This window comes from Prosopis cineraria, unplaced genomic scaffold, assembly GCF_029017545.1.
Source record: "Prosopis cineraria cultivar Desert tree isolate PC_DT_omini unplaced genomic scaffold, ASM2901754v1 PC14, whole genome shotgun sequence".
Lineage (NCBI taxonomy): Eukaryota > Viridiplantae > Streptophyta > Magnoliopsida > Fabales > Fabaceae > Prosopis > Prosopis cineraria.
Genome location: NW_026555345.1, coordinates 14,023,325 through 14,046,053, shown reverse-complemented (window position 1 = coordinate 14,046,053; position 22,729 = coordinate 14,023,325). Strand labels below are relative to the sequence as shown.

Sequence of the window (22,729 nt, the reverse complement as noted above, 5' to 3'; positions counted from 1 at the left end):
GTTTTTGATGAGGAGACTAAATTCAACCTTGAAATTCTTGGTACGCTGGAGGCTACAACTTCAATACGTAAAGTACTTATAATAATTCTAAAGGAGAAAGATAAAGCCATACGATTACTTTAAAATAAATGTGAAAAGAAAAATGGGAAGTTGTGAAGAACCAACGTGATGGCGAACTCTTTGGGAGGTTTAGCATTTGAGAAATATAATTGCACAATTAATTCATGATTTAATTGCTATAACAAATAAAATAAAATAAAAGATGGACTAGCTATAAGCTGAGTACAGCACAAAAATAACTGATGAATTGTTTGCATTTTGCAAAAACTCATTGGTATTTGTATTTCTGGTGTAAAAAGAAAAAAAGAAAGAAGAAATATACAAACTTCTTAAAATAATTAAACAATGTGAAAAATAAAAATAAAGATGATGATCTAATAATAACATTGATGATTTTCATACAGGTTTGGGTCTTTGGTTCTCCCTTGTGTGAGTCAGAAGAAGGGGAGAGAAAGAGCAGCCTTTCTTGGTTTCTCTTTTCTTTTCCTTTCTTTTTTCTTTCCTTTGATTTCATTCTTTTCACTTTAATTTGTTCTTTCTCTTACTCTCACTTCCCAACTTGTTCCGTTGGGAGACAAGCCCCAACGAGAGAACTAAAGAACGCAAAAGAAAAAAAAAAAACAGTATAATTTCTTGGCCTTATCTTTTTTTTTTTTTTTTAAGTTCCTCTTTGAAAATGAAAGAAACTTGAGCGAGCTTCACGTATTAATGATGAAGAAGAAGTTGATCATAATGTTGTCTCTATTTGTTTTATTTTCTATTAATTTCATTCCCTCTTTCTCTACTGATGATGATGACCTGGATTGTCAGAATCAGGCCAGTATGAAGGGTACGTCAACCATTCTGGTTCTTGTGGATAATGTGTGATAGATGAATCCTGCAAAACAGCATGTAATATTAATTAAGTTTTAGGGTTTATGCTTCAAAAAAAAAAAAATGGTACTCCCTTCAAATATTTTTTTTAGATAAAATATTAAAAACATAAGACATTTTAAATCTTTCAATATATAATATAATAAGGGTGTAATTAATATTGTTTTTTAATTAAGACACCCTATTTAATAATTTTAAAGACAATTAACTATTCTTCCTTATTTTATTTATAGGTTACTTCTAGCATGTTTTATTGAAAGAAAAAAAAAATAAACCTCATTAACTCTATCTTTTGGCCAGAAAATATTAACTATATTTTAAAATTTAATAATTTTTCATCTCTACCCTTAAAAAGGACAAAAAGAATTTTTTTTGATAGTTTTTTCTAATATTTAATAAGGAAAAAATAGTAAAGATGATATAGAAAATAATGAAATGCCCTACAAATATGGCCAAAGTTAATCTTCTCCCTACCTTATAAATAGGACTAGTGGAGCAACTCATTAAATATTTAATTATATTAAAAATGCTTGATAATATTGCATAAAAAAATGCTTTTTAAAAACGGAGGGAGTGAAGGAGAACACATGGAGAGAGAGAGAGAATGAATTAAAGCTTGTTATAGCCTTTAATATCTAAAAATTAGTATTGTAAGAAACATTGGATTTAACTTGACTACTTGTTTTCTTTTGTGGAAGTTCTTATATTAAATAAATATCTTTTCTCTCTCTCTGTAATGTGGGTACTATTATATGACACTCAAAGTCTGTGTTTTCAATTATAGGGAAAAAAAAAAAGAGGTCTAAACTTATATACCTCTTTAGAATTAGTTGAAGTAGTGCATCCCATAATTAGTTCCTCCAAGCCAGACGCAGACCTTCCTTCTGGTTTATGATGTTGCTGCCATGAGTGAAGCATGTAAGCATGTAAACAATTATTTATTACCCATATGATAGAGTTACCAAAAGTTTAAATTTGGTTAAAGGACAAAACAATCAAATTCAAACTACACACATGATGTTATTCATCATCATGTTGCTCACGAGCAACGATAAATTAAACAAAAATAAAAAAGCACAAGCCTGCAGACTCATTCCATTTTCTCTCATAAAAATACAAACATGTTTGATCTCAGTAATGAAAACTGATTGGAGGGGGGAAAAAATCTGTCTCTACCCATATTATGTGCATATGATTCATAACAAGTCACACTATTCACAAGTTCATATGGCTCACCAGTCTCATGAATGATATAAAAAGATAAGCATGTTTTAGAAGCAATTTGGTTGGGTTAATCATATATATAATATGTAACGCAAAAGTTGCACTGTTTATAAGTTATGATAACTTGTTCTGCAGCTCTGCTCTTCAAGTTCCATATAATATACACATGTAAAAAGATAAACATGTCTAAGAAGTAAACTACTACCTGGAAATGATCATTTTGGAGCATTAATCTGGTGACATCGTCAAGGATGACGGAGGTAAGGTGTGAAGGAGGAGGTGGAGAGATTTTGTTAGAAATAGGATGTGAAGGCCTACTGATATGATGATGAAATGCTGTATTATTATTTTCTGCAATATGTTGTTGTTGTTGATGATGTTGATGATGATGAAGATGATGATGATTCCCTTCTCCTGATGAACCTGAAGGCTGCACCATTTCTCTTCCTCTCGAAGCAGCTCCTATTCCCACCTGCAATTTCACACCATTCATTCAGATCCACAACTAGCTAGCTAGCCAGTTATTCCATTCTCATTCTCATTCTCGTGATCTAGATGTTAATTAGCTCTAGCCAGAGCTATCAACTTTACGCTAGTTTTTAAATAATGTTACTTAAGGTCTAAGATTATATATAAAGATATGAAAAGAAAAGGAAATAAAGAGAAACATCTTTATTCAGTGACATTTTTATGTTAGCATTTCAGTTGCAATATTTCAATTTGGCAAATGGGTTTAAAGAAGTGGTGGTTAGCTGACACTGATATACGATCTCAAATCAGGTGCTTATATCTCCATGTCATCACCACCTACACTAAAGACTCAATCTGTTCACCTTTTAGAGTGATACATATATATAAATATATATGTATAGATGCACAGGCCAAATACCTCATCGAAGGTTTTTCTGAATGGGATGAAGCTGAAATGGTCGGATTTGAGGTGGTGATGAATATCCAAAGCAGTGAAGGACGTTAATGGAGGAACACCAACGGCAACAGTATTAGAGACGTCATGATGAGAGTGATGAGTCGTCGTAGTGACTATCTCTTTAGAAGAACAACTTCCACTTGTACTCTCTCTCCTACTATTACTGTTCGGCTGATCTCCGCTCGCCTCACCGGTCGTCGTGCTTCTCTCCGCCGCCGCCGACCAATTATTATTATTATCAGTGTTAACGTTGTTGTTGTTGGTAGTGGTGGTGCATTGTCTGGGCTGTGTCTGGAAGAATATTTTGGAGACGACAAGCTCTCCTTCTTTCTCTTCCTCGTGCTGTCCCAGATGATACTGATGCATCACCCAGTTGGTCTTCTCAGGCTTTCTGTTCTTCCCAAAGTTTGTGTACAGTACGAGGATTTTCTTGCAACCTTTTTGTTTTCCATTCACCAGAACTGGTCTGGTTTTTCCTGTCTTGTGCCATCTTGTCTCTCCTCCTTGTAAGTCACACTCGTTCTGGATTTTCCTTCTCTTCCTCGTCCCTGTCGTGTATGCCTTCGATGGCCTGTGAAAGAAGTGCCTGCTCAATCCATCCCTTGTTACTCCTGCAATATACATATACATATATATATATATATATATATATGTAATTTCTCAACTCAAATCAATCACTCTAATCTATAGATCTGTGTTAGTGTTTGTGTGTGTGTGTGTGTGTGTACCTGGGAGTTTCTCTGGATGGGTATAGCAGATTCCATCTTCGCCTTCAATGGTGGGAATGAACTCGTCGATGAGAGGGTGAGATTTGATCATGTGGTTGGATTCGACTTTGGCTTCGAGGTGTTCTATGAGTTCTTGGTCTGTTGGATCAAATTTAACTCCTGCTGGTAGACCCACCCAGTCCTGATGAAGAAGAAGAAGAAGAACACGGATTCAAATTAAATGATTCAAAAGGCAAATTTAAAAGAAGAATATATAATAGAGAAGTAAAGCATACAGGCTTGGATTGAAACTTGTGTCCGCAACCAGGGCACTGCTTGGATCCACACGACTGATTCTCTTCCAGCTTGGCGTCTATCAGATCAGAGTTCTTCAAACTGCTCATCCTTCGCCAAGCATGTCCCACTTTTCTCTCTTCTTTCTACTTTAGATCACCACTGCGAATTAATTCCCCACAAAAATTAATCTCATCAGTAATTAATAAGAATACACACACACACACACACACACACACACACCCACTGGTGTTTTTTGGGTTTGGCTAAGAATCATCAGTTTGGTCCTATATATGTAAGTTTCTTCAGATGTGTAGTTATTAGATTCAGAAAAAGAAGAAGAAGAAGGTGGTGGTGATTTATGAAGTGAAACTGGTGGTGAATGTTAATTGTGAAAGATGAGATCAGAAGAGAGAATATTTACCTAGAGGATTAGGAGAGAGAAGAGAAGAAGGTGACGTAGTGAGAGAGCAAGAGATGAGGTTGAGGTATAAACCAGGAAGAAGCTAAGCAGCTTTAAGAATGGAAATGGAAAACTATCAGAAATGCATCTCCGGCCAGTAGTCTACTTTTGTGAAGTCTTTAACTGAAGCCTGCACACACACAAAGGACATATTGAAAGCAAAAGGTGGGTCTACCTCTACCAAGCCGCTTCTACACACACACACACACACACACACACACACACACAAACACAGAGAGTCTCGTGTTATGATCGTAGGCGGCCTCCGGTAGAAAAAGGCAAACCAATAATATCAAAACCTAACCAAAAACACTAAAACGACATCGTCCCCGCGTAATGTACTCAATGACATCTCACACCAACCAGAGATATCGTAAGATAGACGGTCGAGATCTTTTTAATGAGAGTATATTCAAGATTTACAGTGTGTACTGGAAAATGTTTTAAGGCCCGGACCAAATAAGCGCATGGTTTAACTTATCAACCTGTTTTAGGGATTGGACTGTTTTTGAAACGTAACAATTTTAATAGAACCAGAGTTAATTTGGAAACCCAAAATGATTAAACCCCTTATCGTTTTTTTTTAGTAATAAAATTTTGAGCTCATGATTTATTTATTGGTATTATATGAATTAAATTGTAGGAAAAAATTGAAAACAAGACAAATAGGATAAAAAAAATATACATATGAAAAAATGAATAAATTAAAACTTAGTATGTTATTTTTAATGTTTATAACATATGCATATGAGTACTATTTTTTATTTTATTATTATATTACTGATTTAGCTATTGATCTAATTAATTAAATTATGAGAACCATAATCCATAAACATTTTCGATTCGTTATTTGGTGCGTTTCTTAAAAATATTGATGCTAAATATATATATATATATATATATATAAGCTGGGTTGGTTTTTCTTAATTTTATCTTTCTGTTATGGTAGCACGCAGAGAATCAGGGTCCGGTTTTTCATAAAGCTGCTCTCTCTCTCTCTCTCTCTACACGTTTCACCTTAAGACTTCGGGTAAGTTAAGAAGCCATCCCACGTTATACATGCTGGCGGTCTCTAGCAGAAAATAGGCAGATCAATACTCCTAAAACCTAACCGCAAATATTAAAACGACATCGTCTCACTTAGCGCAATCAAAACTTTAAGAGATATGATAAGATAGATGGTCAAGATCTTGTCAATTGTTCACAAAGGCCACATTGACTTTGCTTACTTCTATCTATTTGTTACTGCAGCATATAGAAAATCAGGCTTTGGTTTTTTCCCTGGTTCTATCTCTCTGTTATTACGGTGCACAAAAAGTATCAAACATGAGGGCTGAGAGGCTGGAAAGATCGTCGAAAGTTCAAATAAACTTGTGATTCAGAAATATAAACTTAAATCCCAAACTTGAATCGTAAAATTATAATTAAATAATTAAAATATAAAATATAATTATAATTTAATTTAAAACATAAAAATTTTAAAATAAAGCAATTAGTTTTTGGTATTTTTTATTTTTTTATTAATATTAGTTTTTTCTTTTTAAGTTTTTTTCTCTGTTTAAATCGGGCCCTATTACTTCTATGAACCAAATTTTATGTAGTATATACTTAACAACTCAGTAAAAAAAATCGATAAGCTTAACAAATTTAACCTAATTTGTATCTAGTATGAGTTTATAAATTAATTGACACTGTTTGATAAGCTAGAAATGTAATTGCGGTAAACTCGCAAGTAAACTTGAGAATTTAATTAAATTTATATTTAATCTGAATTTATGAGTAAGTTATCACGATTTTATGTGTTAGAAAAGTAAAAACATCAAATTCAAAGAGTCAAGAGTTTGACAATTATAATTTTAATCATAAATATGATTTTTTTAATATTTTTATGGGAAGTGTATTTTTTATCATTTTAAATTATTAATAAAATATAATAATTATAATTGAAATATTTATAGGCTACTCATTGAATCCAAATAAAATTTGAATTAGAAGTCTATATTTCATAAATATTAATTTTCCTCTTTCCTATCTTAAATCCTTGCCATAATAAAAAAAAATAAATCATCCATTTTGGAACTTCTCCATTTCCCTTCACTTTTCTCATCTCAACAATTCATTAATTCTATAATTTTAAAAAATTTATTTAATAAAATAATATAAATGATAGAGATGGAAGAAGTGGGAGAAGATGGAGAGACCCTTGGTCCATTTTTTCCCCTTAAATCATAATTCCCCATTCCCACCGGTAATCCATGACTTGGTAAAGTGGGGAAAAAATAAGAAAGAAAACCGCCATCACACCGCCTCTTCAAAAGCAAAGTAACCAATTAAAACTCCCCACAGTTAGCTCCCACAAACAGGCTTTTTAATTATTGTTCTTAATTTATACAGTATAAAATTAAAGTTATTAAATTCTTGAGTTTAAATAAATTTATGATAAAAATATAAATTAGGCTCGTAACGTCATAAAATTTTTTATATATTAATAAATACTCCTTCTGTTAAAAAAATGTAAGATATTTTATGAGAAGTTAGATGTTTAAAAATGTAAAGTATTTTTATTCTTTCGAGGTATAATTATTATTATTTTTTTTAAGTATCCCTATTAATGAATAACTTTATATTTATTGTAGAATATTTAATAGAGATAAATATAAAAATATGGGGTTAGTTTGAAAATAGATAACAACTTTATTGGGATGTGATTCGGCTAAAAATACCTTATATTTTTTAATGGAAGAAGTAATTATTAAAAATATATGATTAAATAATTAAAATATATAATATGATCTTATTTTAATTTAAATATATTTTAAATCTAAATCATTGATATTAAATCTATCTACATTGATAGATTGTCATACGCAACATAGGGCAACTACTTATTTTTGGTATTTCTTATTTTCTTTTCTATTAATATTAATTTTTTTATTTTTTTCCAAACGAATTCTCCTATTTTTATGAATCAAATTCTACACATTATATATTGAACTTATGCAACTTCACAAAAAATTGATAAATTTAACAAGCTTAATTAAATTTGCATATAATTCAAGCTTATAAATGAGTTGATATAATTTTATAAACTATAAATGTAAAAATAATAAATTTAAAAGATCAACTTGTGAGTTTAACTAAATTTATATTTAGTTTAAATTTATAAACAAGTTGACATAATTTTTATATTTCTAATTAATTACTCTCGAACCCTAATAAAACAAAATACAATCTAACCCTAGATATAACATATACACTACTTAAAACCTCACATCCCCTAAGTAGAACGTGCAAATTAAAGCTTCCAACTTTGTGTAAAATGTTTTGGTTAAAAAAAAAAAAACTTTGAGTAAAATGGACGCCATCACCCATATTGAAATCTCAATATATATATATATATATATATATATAATTAATGGGAAAAATGGATGATAGAAAATCACATGGGTTAGGAGGAGCGTTGAATCATGATTGGTTTGTTTTTCTTTTTCTTTTTTTTGGGGCATGACAATAATGAATGAAAATGATTTGTGTGGAAAGTACACTGTGGAAGGCTATGTTGCTTGATTAGCAAGACAAATGAGCAGTGTCGTCCTTGATGGACCCCCCCAAGCCCTTCTTCACTCTTCTAATCCAATTACTATAACTAACCAAATAAATCAATAAATATTGAAGAGCAAGAATTTTTTTAGAATGGAAAAAAATCACACTGAAAATCCAATATATTCTGAGCAAGCTCCAAGGCCCACAGTTCTAGAGCTAAAAATTCCAGCAAGTTCTAATAAACAGACTCTTTAAAAGGTCTATATAATTAAACTCGATTTAAATATTTAAATTTTATTTTTACAATCATTTTTTAATAAATTTTAACTTTAAAATTAGTTATTTTATTTTATAAAAGATATAAAATATGTTTTTTGATATTTAAATGATATATAAGACTTAAACAAATGATAATTTAATATAAAATGACCTAAAACTTAAAAAATTGATTAATATTTATTATATTTTATATATTTTATAAAAATAAACTTTCTTCATTTGGGTATTCAAGCAATCGGGCTTGATCCAAATTTTTTCGAACCTATTTAGAATAAAAAACTATATTTTTCTAAGCTAGCTTTGAATTTTTTTGGGCTGATTTAGGCTTGACCTAAATTACTAACTCTACCTAGTTCTTACACAAATATATTTGTAAGAATTATATTCAAGAATCACTCAAATAAATTATTCATAAATAATGACTAATAACAAGTCTTATTTAAAAAAACAAATCACATATGTTTCTATTGTAACTAGAATTAATTTTATATTAATTTTTATATATAAATAATTTATTTGAATAGTCTTTTGATAAAATCTTTTCAATATATTTTTTGTAAAAAGATACATTTGTCTCAAACGTATAAGTTTTCCACATTAACCTTGTGGTTTAAGCTAAATGCGTCAATTCACAAAAAACAAGTTTGTATTTGATACTTTCGGGCTTGCGAGGAGAATTTAAAATATATTAGGCCCTAAATGTATTTTTTTTTTTTTTTTCATTTTAGAGGTGCAGGTGCGGTTCTCCCTTATTAAAATAATATCTATTCGAAATCGCGTGAGAGGTCAGAGGCTAAGGTAAGAATGGACTGCTATTATTTCTTAAGAATACCGTTTTATTATTACGTCAACTTTTGGATTGTCTCGGCAAGTTTTATTATTTTTTTATCGATTAAAAAAATATGAAAAAATTACAATGAGATTTTATAGAAGAGACTTAAATACAATCAGGTTTCATAAATAAGCAAAATTATTTTGAAGTCTCTTGGTCCTAGGGTGTAAGTAATTTTGCAACTAAAATAACTTATTTGCCCTAGCTAAATAAAAAGTGAAAAACTAAGGAAAGAGAAAAGAGAAAAGAATTTTCGTGAGAGATGAAGCCATAACCAAAGGATAGAGGTCTCACATTCGTCATTGAAATGAGCTAGGTGATCATCTTGTAGTTAGAATCCAAATGTATTCTCACGATCTTCTTCAGAGTGAGCTAAGTAGGAGTCTGTAAAGGAAGAAGGCCCACCTTCGAGCTAGCTACACAGCCTCAACCTTTAAAGAATGCGATAGTGACCATATCAAACTAGGTAAATGATGAGATTGGTTTGCATGTGCTCCATGTTAATCATTTAATCTATTCTTTTATTATTTTTTGATAGAATAAAGTTGTCTCTTTCTCTCATTAAGGGTATATTAGTTATGAGTCTCTCCTTCTCTCTTGATGGGTATATTTGTTGTGGGTGGTCACTAGCCTTACATTTATAATGATATATTTGAGATTCTAGTGCTACTTGGTCGAGTTGGTAAATCTGCCATGAAATATCAAGATATATTATTAATAGGTTAAGCGTAAATTGTCAATATACTATGGGTAGTTGTCTATATATTCTGCATGGTTTAGAACAAATTTAACAAACTTTAACAACCACTACATGTTGATAAATTTGTTATGAAATGGCAAGATGTGTTGTCAATAGCCTAAATATAAGTTGTCAATATGCTATGGGTAATTATTAATATGTTCTATGTGGTTCAACTTGACATGATGAATTTATTATAAAATGGCAAGATGTGTTGTTAAGAGCTTAAACAGAAGTTGTCAATATGTTATGGATAGTTGTTAATATTTTGTGTGTAATACAAGTTGACATGAAAGATGGCTAATAGTTCTAAAAACATTGTTGTGTTTTTTTCATATAGGAGGACAGTTCGTATATGATGCATAAGGCAATATGTAATATATGGGTAGGAGTATAAGAACAAGAAGTATGAAGGAAGGAACAACATATAAAGAGTTAAAAAGAATGTTAGTATCAATTATGGGGTGTGAAGGCAATGGAGGTCAAATGAAATTCACATTCAGCATTCTTAAAGCAACCAAAGACTATAAGGCCTTTGAGAAGAACTATAACAAAAAGATATGAATTTCAATTTCAAAAGATGGTTTATCATTGTGGAAGATGTCGTGAGGCTGGTCATACTTTCAGGACTTGCAAGAACCTTAATCCATGCTGATTAATGTTAGAGATGTGTATTTTTGTTTTGTTTTTTAAGCTGGTATTATTTTGTAAATTTATATGGTATTTTTTTTATAAATGCCTTTGAGATTGTACTATATACATGCAACCCATGTAGTCATGTTTGGAATAGGTTGGCAATATTATGTAATGATATAGATAATGCTTTTAAAGCTATAGTATATTTTGAACTTGTAAGCACTGATGTAAACCCAATTGTCAATGAATGAATAAGAAATTATCATTTCCCCTTGCCTTGTTGTTATTCCCCCCTTCCTCAATTGTAAACGAATGGCATGCAACACTTGTGCAATTAATCAGATTTTTGTTACACTTAAAACATGCTAAGTTGTCATTGCCCCTTGCCTTATTGTTATTCCCCCTTGCACTATTGCAAATGAATGGCTTGCAATGCTTCACTATTTAATAAGTTGAATGCCATGATATATGTAACATCCTCAAATTTTAAACCAGATTAACTAAACTTGAATTAGAGTAATGTAAGTCTATTAGTGAGGTATGTGACCAAAGAGGTTCAATAGGTGTGTTTGATTATAATTTTAACCTTAAATGCGGGTCTAAAGGAATTCGAGCTACCTGAGAATGAAAAGATGAAGGAAATTTAAAAGATAAGGCTCTATACCACGTGCTGTGGCTTGTAGACCAGGCTACCATGGCGTATTTATGATAACACGCTTAGGGAGATGCTCTCTATGCAATGTACTGCAGTGCATGGACACTATTCTACTATTATAAGATCGATAAATGAAGTAAAAAAAAAAGAGAGAAGAAACAAAGGAGAAGCGAAGGAGCAACTGAAGAGTTGTGCTAGGGCTTGGGAGATTCAAAGTTTTGGAGTAACTTGATGTCTCCAAACATTAGAGGTAAGGTCCCCAAACTTAAATCTACTTACTTCTTCCATTTTTTTCTGATGATGAAAGTTAGGATTTGGTTAATGATGATGATTTTCGATCCATAAAGACTATGAGTCCAAACTTATTGACTTAAATAGAGTTAATAGGAGTAGATTGAGATAATGAAACCTGAAATTTATGAATTTATAATGATTGGTGGTTGGAGAGCATTTCATACCCAAAAATTCCCCATAAATATGTTAGTTGGGGCAATGTGACTCCATTAATTTCTATATAAAGGTTCAATGAGGTTAATGTGGGCTAGAGAAAGCTAAAAAACCTTATGAGTATTTTTCATAGGAGTAAAGAATGAATCTTGAGAGTGAAGAAGTGTTGAGTTAATAGTGAAAATTAGCTCAAATGTGAATATTAATAAATTGTATTGTAAATGTTTGTAGAATGACTATCTTTAGCACCATTGAAGCTTCTTGGAAGCTTTGGGAGTGAGTATTAGAGAGTTGAAACTTTTGACCTTTTAAAGGTTTGAGGTAATTGGAGGAATTTTACCTTGTACTTTTGCATATTAATTAATTTGTTGATTTATGATTCATAGTTGAAATGTATAAACTTAAATGAATTGCAAGTTGGCATGAAATATTTGAGAAAATCCACTATGTAGATGTTTGCAAAAGTTTAATGATATGTTATATGCAAAAATTTCCTTGAGACATGAATTATGGATTTCTTGTGATATGATTGTGTGAGGAGTTCTATGATTGCATACTATAAGAAGTTAATGAATGTGCATATTATTGAGGAGTTCAAGGATCCTTGAACTTGTGAAGCTCAACGAGTATGTGTTAGAGAGTTCAATGACTATTCAAAGATGTGAATTTCAATGAGATTGTTAGTAGAGTTCAACAATTTGATTGCGTATAATATGTGATTGTCATGTATATGATTGAGTATAATGATAAGGTGATGCATGCTTGAATGTGCATATCTGTATGTTGCATGATCTTGAAAGATGGGAGTTTATCTATGATTGAGTATAATATGGATTGTTTATATACATATTGTCCCACTTGTTCAATGAGTAACTGTCCCACTGGTTCAATGAAGGACCCAAACTTAAATAACTATCTACTTGTTCAATGAGGAAGCTAGTTTAGGAGGAATAACACCCTATAGTATGAGAAAATGAGAGAAATTATGTTCTACAAGTGAGTTTAGAAAACCTTGATCAAGTAACCTCTCACATGTGTTTAGGCTAGGGAAGTTCTTGATCATAAATTATCCCAATGTGTTATAGTCCACAATTTTACGTCAGAGGATATAAGAGAGATATGATCATGTATATAGTGAAAAAGGGCACATGGTTGTATATATTGTAACCCTAATATTGGTATTCACGAGTTTAACCTAATTCTATATGAAACTATATTAATAGATCATGTGATTAGTTCTTCTCTTGTATAAAATGGTGTTTACTAATCATGATCCTTTGAGCATGTGCAATTATGCTTGAAGATGTGGATTTTATGTTCTTGAGAATGATACATGATTTGGAATCATATTGTAGTTAGCCACTTGCATTTTAATTAATTGACATGTATTAGTATAAGTTAGTTAGACTTCGGTTACTGAGTGATTGTACTCACCCCACTATTTTTAATATTACAGGAAATAGCTTAAAAGGATTGGATAGAGAAAAACAATAAAAGGCATAGGATTTGATATCCTAGTAGTAGGCCTCTTTTATCTTTTAAGTTGTATATGTATATGATGATTAATATTATCAACTAGGATTAATTCATTGTGAGTTAATTGCACTATGTGTAATTGTAAATTATATTTTGAGCCCTAGGGTGTATGTATGTGAATTGTGATATTTATAATAGAGCCAAAGTACTAGTATGTGTAAGAATCGAGTATGATATGTGAATGTCATGGAATATATGATGAAATGTGTGATTTATAACTCCCCCTTTTGTTTTGAGTTTTAGGGGTTGAGCATTGAATATGATTTATAAGTATTTTATATGATGTGGTATATTGTGAAGGTTAGTTTTGGTCTATTGCATGTGGTCTAAATGGTATCAATGGCTCTTGGCTTTTGGTGAATGATTTGGACACTTAGTTTTGTTAAAAGTGATGAAAATGTGCAAGTTTTGAAATGAGTGTCTAATTTTTGAGTGAGTGAAATCTTGAGCGTACAACTAAAGCCATTAGTTAGAGCTCAGAAAGAGCTTTTTGTACTCACCTAATTCGTGTCAATCAGATGTTGGACGGAGAATTGGTATGTGTCAAAAGTTGCCCTGAAAGCTGTCAAATTGATAGCAGAAGTTTGCTATCATAAATTGTGCAATGTATTGTGGCACATTGTGCAACGAGCCGTGGTGCATGGTACAGAGGCAAACAAGCTGCGGTGCTTGTTTAGGTGAACAAGCCGCGGCGTACACCCCTGAACACCATAGTTAATATCTCTGATTCATTAGTTATAAAGTCTTTTGAAAAAGTTTTAATTTTCAAAACTTTGGATCCCACCCTTGTAATTTATTTGCAAGCTTGGTAAATTTGTTTTTACTGTAATACAATCTCTTAACTAATCAAGATTTGGAGTTAATCATGGATTTGAGAAGGAGGACATTACAATATAAGCATTAAAACTTGTATTCACCCTTAACATAAGCATTTTTTCAAAGTGTAATTCGCAAAATAAATGAGTCTGAAAAGGTGAATGCCCTTCGCCTAATTGTCATTCCCGTTTGCCTTAATGTTATTTTTCTTTGCCTAGTTATAAATGGTTGGTCTACAATACTTGCACATTTTATCAGTAGCTTATTATATTTAAAAATATATCAATTGTTAATGCCTTTTGCCCCATTGTCATTCTCCCTTGCCCTATTATTATTCTCCTTTGCCAAGTTGAAAATAGTTGGTCTATAATACTTGTGCATTTTATCAGTAGCTTGTTACACTTAAAAATATATCACTTGTCAAAGCCCCTTGCCTCATTGTCATTCTCCTTTTCCCTATTGTTATTTCCCTTAACTTAGTTGTAAATGGTTGGTTTAGAATAAAGTTGTTACAACTAGTTGGTCAATTGTATATTATGTGATAAATAATGTAAAGGCCTCTTGATAACAATTATGGGATACTTGTCTTGTTAATAATCGTATATTAATGAGAAACATGTAATGATCATTTTGGTTAAAATTAAAACTAGTATTTATTCTTGATATAAGCATTTACAAAGTGAAATATATAAAATGAAAAGTTCAAAATACTATGTAACAAGGTAACTACATAAAATGCAAAAAAGTTATATCATAAAATGATATGCATAATTTGGATAACCCTTCCATATTATCTGTTTACTTTGGTTCGATCCTGAAAACATAGGTGGGTTCATTCTCATTGTTGTGATGATTGAAAAGCCATCACATACATTCAGCTTTCTTCTTTCGGAGGTCATCCTACATGAACAAATTAGAAAAGATAGTGAGGCTCAAAAAAAGTGAGCAAGTAACAGATTTATCAACTAAACCTATACTGCACAACATATTAATAACTACCCGTAGCATATTGACAACTTATACTTAGGCTATTAACAACATATCTTGCAATTTCATAATAGACTTATTAGCTCAACATATTGACAACTTGTAAGGTTCAGGAGACTAAAATGTAAAGTCTCCCTTACTAAACCATGTTTAACTCTAAATTATGACAACCTAAGGTTTAACCCTCAAGGATTTCCAGATTGTAAAGTTTTATAAAAGGAATTTCTCAAATTTCTTTCAAAGGAATCCCAATTTCAACAATTCAAATCTTAAACATTATTTAACAAGTTCATATTAGAGTTTTGAAAGTAAAGCGAAAACTAGGAAATTAATTGGGATCCAAAATAATAAGTTTTAAAATTCAAAAACAGATCTTATGCAAAAAGTGTCACGTGCGCCACGGCTTGTCTTCTTTGTGCCATATGCTGCGGCATGAGGCATCATGTGCCACGGTACATTGAACGAAATTTGACAGCATCAATGCTATCATTTGACAGCACAGGGAGTGAACTTCTGACGCGTCCCAAATCTCTGTCTTATGTCCAATTGAGGTTGTTTTGGTGTCTACAGTGAGCTTTCTTCTAACTTTAGCTAATGGTATTGGTTTCATACTCAAACTCATTTTCTATAAAAAAACTGGACACCAAAACTCATTATGACAACTTTTTCACAAAATTTCACAAATAAGTATTCCAACTCAACCACTCGTGCTAATAGCTCACACCAATCATCCGACCACACTCAATAAACTCTAATGGACCTGTGCAATACATCACACACAATTAGAAACACTTATATCATGAAATCACTACTTAACCCCGATTTTCACAAAATATAAAGAGGGAGGAAATGTTGCACAAAATCATTAGTTTCTTTCCAAATCCTTCACAATACATATGTTTCTACTTACACAAGTATTTCGGCCTTATTTATGGGTTTATAACTAAAACTCTCTAACCCAGGATACAAAATACATTAGTTATATACAAAATCATGCAAGTAGTGTAAAAATCATGTTAAATAATCCTAGTTGGCAATTACATTAACAAATACACATGAAAGTAATAAAAGAGAGGCATATAGAGGATTACTCCACAATCCTAGGCCTTTGTACGTTTTTCTCAATTCAAATCTGATGAGCTAGGTCCTGAAAATATTGAGAATTGAGGGGTGAGTACAACCACTCAGTAACCAAGTTTCATTTAACCCATATAGTAGCATATTAATTATAAATAGATGCAATTAAGCAAATAAGCACAGATAACACATAACACTTGGCCACAGTTCATAAAACTAACAACCATATGACTGGGCTTGCCACCAAACACTTTATCATATTATTTTACAAAACATAACACAGAGTCGTAAAAATAACAACCATACGCCCTTAACACAAGCTGGACCACAAAACTAACAACCATGTGGCTAGATTTATATGCATGATCATATGCCAACTTTATATCCTCCTGTTACCTCTGACATGAAACCGGTGGCTATCACGTGACTACGTCCTTCACGAACTAACCTAGCCTTCCACTTGTGAGGAACTACCAGGTCAGGGTGAATTCACTCACTTATGTAATCAAGTTTCTCCTAATAATAACAACCATGAGATGTCGTACCCCTAATCTAGCCTCCTCATGAACCAGTGGAGACTAGTTAGGTTCAAGTCCCTTATAGAATAAATGGGACTGTCTCGAATCAACCATGGGAAAAGGGCTACCTCTCAATTTCAACGGTTGATGCCAAGGCTAGTTCTCAATTCCAACAGTTACTGCCAATACCATGTGAATTTCAACCAATCTACTCCTCTCCCTAGGTGACCTCCTGTCAATGATCATACTATGCACATTGCTCACATAATATGTATTTTAACAATCAATTCATAATATATGAACTCACATAACTCAAATACTTCATAACTCAACACATAATACATCACAATTCTCCACTCATACTAATAGATCACAATCAATTTCGTAAAATACCAAGGGTAGCATAATTAATATTTTCTTTTCAAAAATCATTTCACAAATCAAATACTTTGCTAATATGCATCACTAATTTAAATCATAATTTACATTTCACAAATACAATTAACATTCAACTATAAAGATCAAGTTTCTCCCGGTTATCTCAAACCTTTGAGAGGTCAAAGGATTACCCCTCACTTACTAACTTCCCAAAGTTTCTACAAGTTCGAATGGTGCCAAAAACGAATCTCACTACATCCATACCACAAGAATATCATCATTGTCTAACTCTTAAAGCTTTATTAACATATAACTTCACACACTCTATTTTTACCAACTCATAATCACTATCCATTCATACCCAATAGGTTCATTAAATTTCATTAATGCACCTTATCATTAACAACATCTCGAACCATTATTAGTGCACATTAACCTCTCCCAACTACAATATTAATGTTTATTTTTAGATAATAAATGCTTCCATGGACTAACCACTTTTAAAATCATCAATGTGGTGCTCTAATATATTAAACAACTCTCATTATACTCATTTTAACTAATGGAATCGGACCCATACTCTTATGGACTGAAAATCCATTATCAAGTCAAATCCTACCATAAATCATCATAAATGAGGGAGAGAAAGGAAGAATGAGGCTTAGATTATCTACCTTGGGGGTTTAGGAGCTTCAAAACGTCAACAATGGGAGCTAATGAGCATGCCCTAGCAGAGCTCCAATGTTCTCTTCATTTTCTTCCTTTTCTCTCTTTTGTTTTCTCAGACAGATGTGATTTGATTTATCAAAAATTTTTCTCGTGTGTCGTGGCACATGCTACCTACTGTCGTGGCGCATGGCATTGAGGAGCCCGTTGCATTTAAATTTATCTCTATGTGCCATAGCAGACCAATCACGCATCGTGGCATGTGGCACAAAGAACAATTCTTCACTTTTTCTTCCTATTGCCTTGCTTGAGTAGCCCACCTTCGATCTAAGATCACTTCTAGGGTTGAAATCAAAACAAATACACCAAATTAAGCCCCTCTAGCCACACATCTTATTAACTCATTAATTACCCTCATTAGGTTAATAAATCAAGGTTAAATTTTTTTGGATGTTACACAACTACCCATAGCATATTGAAAGCTTATGTTTAAGTACTTAACAACATATCACCATTTTGTAATAGATTTATTAGTTCAAGCTAAACCACACAGAACATATTGACAACTATTTATAGCATATTAACAACTTATGTTTAGGTTATTAACAACACATTTTGCCATTTCATAACAAATTTATCAGCATGCAATGGTTGTTAAATTTATTAAATTCATTCTGAACCACATAAAATATATTGACAATTATCTATAACATATTGACAACTTACGCTTAACCTATTAACAACACATCTTGAAATTTCATGATAGATTTACCAGCTCGACCAAGTAGCACTAGAATCTCAAATACGTTATTACAAATGCAAGGCCAGTGACCACTCATACCTATCAAGAGAGAAGGGAAGACCATCTACGAATGATATACCCATGACGAGAGAAAGGGACAACTCTATTTGACCAACAAACAATAAAAGACCAAATTAAATGATTAATAGGGAACACATGCAAATCAATCTCATTATTTACCTAGTTTGATACAGTTACTATTGCATTTTTTAAAGGTTGAAGTTGCATAGTTGGCTTGAAGGTAGGCCTTCTTCCTTTGCAGATTGCTACTTAGCTCATTTCGAAGAAGATCGCTAGAATGGGTTTAGATTCTAGCTACAAGATGATCACCTAGCTCATTTTGAAGATGAAAGTGAGACCTTCATCAATTGGTTATGGCTTTATCTCTCATGAAAATTCCTTCCTCTTTCCTCTTTCCTTGGTTTTTGACTCTTTATATAGCTAGGGCAAATGAGTCATTTCAATTGCAGAATTATTTACACCCAAGGACCAAGGGACTTCAGAATAATTTTGCTTATTCATAGGACCTGACTATATTTAAGTCTCTTATGTGGGACCTCATTGTAATTTTTCCAAAAAAATATAGACAAGCTAGGCCAAGAGCTTATAATTAGAAAGCAAAGGTGAATCTTATGGCTTAAAAAATATTTACTGAGATATTACACACACATGTAAAGTGTATATAATTATTGTTCATCTATGAATGAACATTAACCATATATATTTAAAAAAAAAATAATTTTTGTAAATTAAAATCTCATGTGGGACCCATAATAAAAATATTTATGAATATAAAACTCATAATAACAAATAATAAAAAAATATAATATAAAACCCACAACCAACTATTAAAAAAGCATTTTTTACATTTGGTTTTAAAATAGCAAAATTGATGTAGAAAGAGGGATGAATTTTGTTACAACCGATTAACCCGATATTCTTATTTCATGTCATGTTTGCATCATATCACGCCATATCATGAGCCACCTCGTGGCATGTTACCATTTCTTGCCATGTCACATGTGTTATTTTTATGTTAAGACTTAAGATAAGGTTTAAAGTATTGACCTTCCAGTTTCTAAAACTTGTGCCCTCCTTTATTCGTACAATTATTATATGAAAATTAAATATATTGTATATTATTAAAAAATAATATATGATTATTGATATCAAATAATATATTATTAAAATAATACATATTATATTTTATTATGAGTAAAATGACAATTTAGCCCTTAATTTTTTTAAAATATTATTTTGAACTTCCTACACTGGTTATTTTAAATATTAGGTATAGAAAATCAATAATTTTTAAATAATTTCCTTTTTAAAAAATTAAAAAATATTCCACATTAGCTATTTAAACTAACCTATATAGAAAATCTATCAATTTAATTTTTTTTGTAAAACTGAAAACTTTCTAACCAATGTAAAAAGTCAATAATTTTTTATAATAAAAATGGACTACACTAGGTAAACCTTCACCATATGTAGAAAGAGATTAAACAAAAATAGTTAAAATATTTTTTACACTGAGTAAGCCCTCACCCAATATAGAAAATAATCTTTTTGAAAAAAATGTTAAGACATTTTCTACACGGGTTTATATACATAACTTGTGTAGAAAATATTTTTTGATTATTTTTTTTTGAAAATTTAGAACTTTGTACCCCAGGTAGAAAGGAAATTGATGTAGAGTCATTTTCCATTTTCTTATAATTGTTTTCAAAAATAGAATCACCTTCTAAGCTACCTGATGTAAAAACTTTTACTTTATATATATATATATATATATATATTAAAAAAATTTCAAACTTTTTACACATGTTACTTGTTCAACCGATGCAGAAAATTTTTTTTTTTGATTATATGTAAAACTAATGTAAAAAAGGTTATATCAAGTTCATTTATTTATTTACAAAAATAATATTGCCTCCCTTTTTTTTACACCAGTTCTTTTTTAACTGGTATAAAAGAGAGATGTAAAAATTGTTTTTTTAATAGTGCTTTTATAAAAATAGAATTGTATGTTTATCAACTTAAATCAATATTACCTATAAATAAAATTGTTATATTGCTGTAAAAAAAATTTCTTGTAGGACTCACAAATTTGAATTCAATAAGGGGTATCCTTATCAACTTAAATCAATTTTATTTCTGTTAGTGTATTTTAATTTAAGGATAGCTTTTTTTTTGGGGGGGGATATAAAATGGCAAGTACAAAGCTTGAAAGAAAAAAAAAACAAAAAAACAAAACAGGAGCAAAGCTAACTCAAGGATGGCTGAGTACTGATTAGTTACTAGCAGACAAATAATGTAGAATACCGTTCGGATCCTCTCATAATCTCTTTTCTTTTCCTCATCTCATCTACACTTTTAAATAATAAGATGAATAGTTTAGATTTAATTTTTTTTACCAACAAATTTGATTTGTACAATTTACAGTTGCATACCATTATAAATTTTTTTTATAAATCAAAATTTCTTATTTATTTACTTTAGTGCAGTTATACATTATGTATGTAAAATTTTAACAGTCTATTTTACCAAACTTAATTTAAATGAACAAAAGAGTTAAATTAACTTATCTTATAATATTAAGTTCAAATTTTAGGACATACAATTACGTTAAATAAATATAAAAAGAAAGTATTTTTAAAATATTCATGAGACTATAGTTGATGATAACACTCCCACACAGCAAGTGTTGAAATTAATCTGAGTATTCCTTGTCTAATCTAAAGATGGAGATGGGATGAAGAAAAACAAAAACAAAAAAACAGACCAATTAAATTAAGCCCCACAAGAGATCTTCTTCCGGGGGATACATAGAAGGAACTAAGTAAAAATTGGGGGATTGGGAGGGGAGGGTATGATTTTATTACACAATGACTAATATACCCTCTCTTTCAATTGCTACTTTTAATTTTTTTTTAAAAACAAATTTAGAAATAATAGATTTTTAATAATATATTTAACAATAATAATTACTATATATATATATATATATTTATAATTACATGTTAAAAACATTTATAATTATATTTTATTATAAAAATAATTTTAAAAATATAAGGGTAAAACTATCTATATATAATTATATATCTCTCTTCCCCTCCCCTCCTAAACCAAACAAGGTAATATTAAAACCTTTCTTCTCCTTTTCTCAAACCAAATATATCCTTAATAACTACCCCACAATAGATCTCGATCAGATGTTGGTGAGGCTTCACGTTTGTAACAATCTTTAGAGCAACCAAGAGCCAAGCATACATTAGAAGCAGAATAACCAAAACAAGAAGAAAAGAAACATACTTCCAAATATGTGAATGAGAAAAAAGAATGTGAGATGTGATAATTATTATTGTTATAAAAATAGAAATTGAGAATAGGAGAAAAGACTATACTAATAAAATAAGAGAATATAGATCTTTCTTATTTCGATATGTAGAATACAACTAATGTGCCTTTTATTTATAAACACAAATATATCAATTAAAGTAAATAAAATATATAAGAAAATAATAACTGAAAAATATTATCGTATCCAAATGATATTAGAGAATTTGAGATAATTGTCATCCACATAATATCTTAATATTCATAACATTTCCCATTGAATGTCTAGATATTGTCCTCATTAAAACCTTACTAAGAAAAACTCAATAGGATAAAAACTTAGTGAAAGAAATGGAGTACACAATATCATCACATTATTTATTGAATCTGACTTATTAAAAACTTTACCAAAAAAACTCAATAGGACAAGACTTTAGTTAAAGAAAAAAGAGTATAGCATAACTTTAACTACCCTGATGATGATATCACTCTTTGTTCTTGAATCTTCTTGAGTCATTGCATCCTAACTTATGTGTCAAATTCTTAAATATTGTTGTTGCTGATACCTTTACATCTACAAGTTGATATGCTCTTATAGCTAGACTATATATGAATCATTACTTTCATATAATATTTTGAAACGTATTTTCTATACATATCTTCTGGATATAAACACATTTTTCCACTTGTGGTATATCTTGTGGGAGTAGAAAAACAATCTTAATATACATGTATTTTCACAAATAAATAACCTCTTGATTGTCAACTCATATGGTCCAAACTAGACATGTATAATATATATGTGTAATCAGTTAATTTTGATCATAAATAAATTAAGCAACCACATATAATAATTTCTCAGACATATAATATCAAATACATAATTTCATTGCAAATCAATGCAATGTCATAGATTGTGATATGAAAGTA

The 22,729-nt window shown here is 30.7% G+C and overlaps 1 protein-coding gene across 2 annotated transcripts; it reads right to left on the bottom strand.

The window, feature by feature from the left end:
- Positions 1-316: 316 nt before the first annotated feature.
- On the bottom strand, positions 317-4,724 carry LOC129292693 (NAC domain-containing protein 75-like). Of its 2 annotated transcripts, none has more exons than XM_054930295.1 (7): positions 4,511-4,724; positions 4,089-4,248; positions 3,814-3,994; positions 3,047-3,696; positions 2,363-2,629; positions 1,750-1,833; positions 317-937 (listed from the first exon to the last, which is right to left on the bottom strand). In XM_054930295.1, exons 2-7 carry the CDS (start codon positions 4,194-4,196, stop codon positions 842-844), a joined length of 1,386 nt encoding a protein of 461 aa, XP_054786270.1. In that variant the 5' UTR covers positions 4,197-4,248; positions 4,511-4,724; the 3' UTR covers positions 317-841. The 2 variants fall into 2 exon arrangements, with proteins under 2 accessions (XP_054786270.1, XP_054786271.1); XM_054930296.1 differs by having other exon boundaries at positions 4,583-4,721.
- Positions 4,725-22,729: the final 18,005 nt, after the last annotated feature.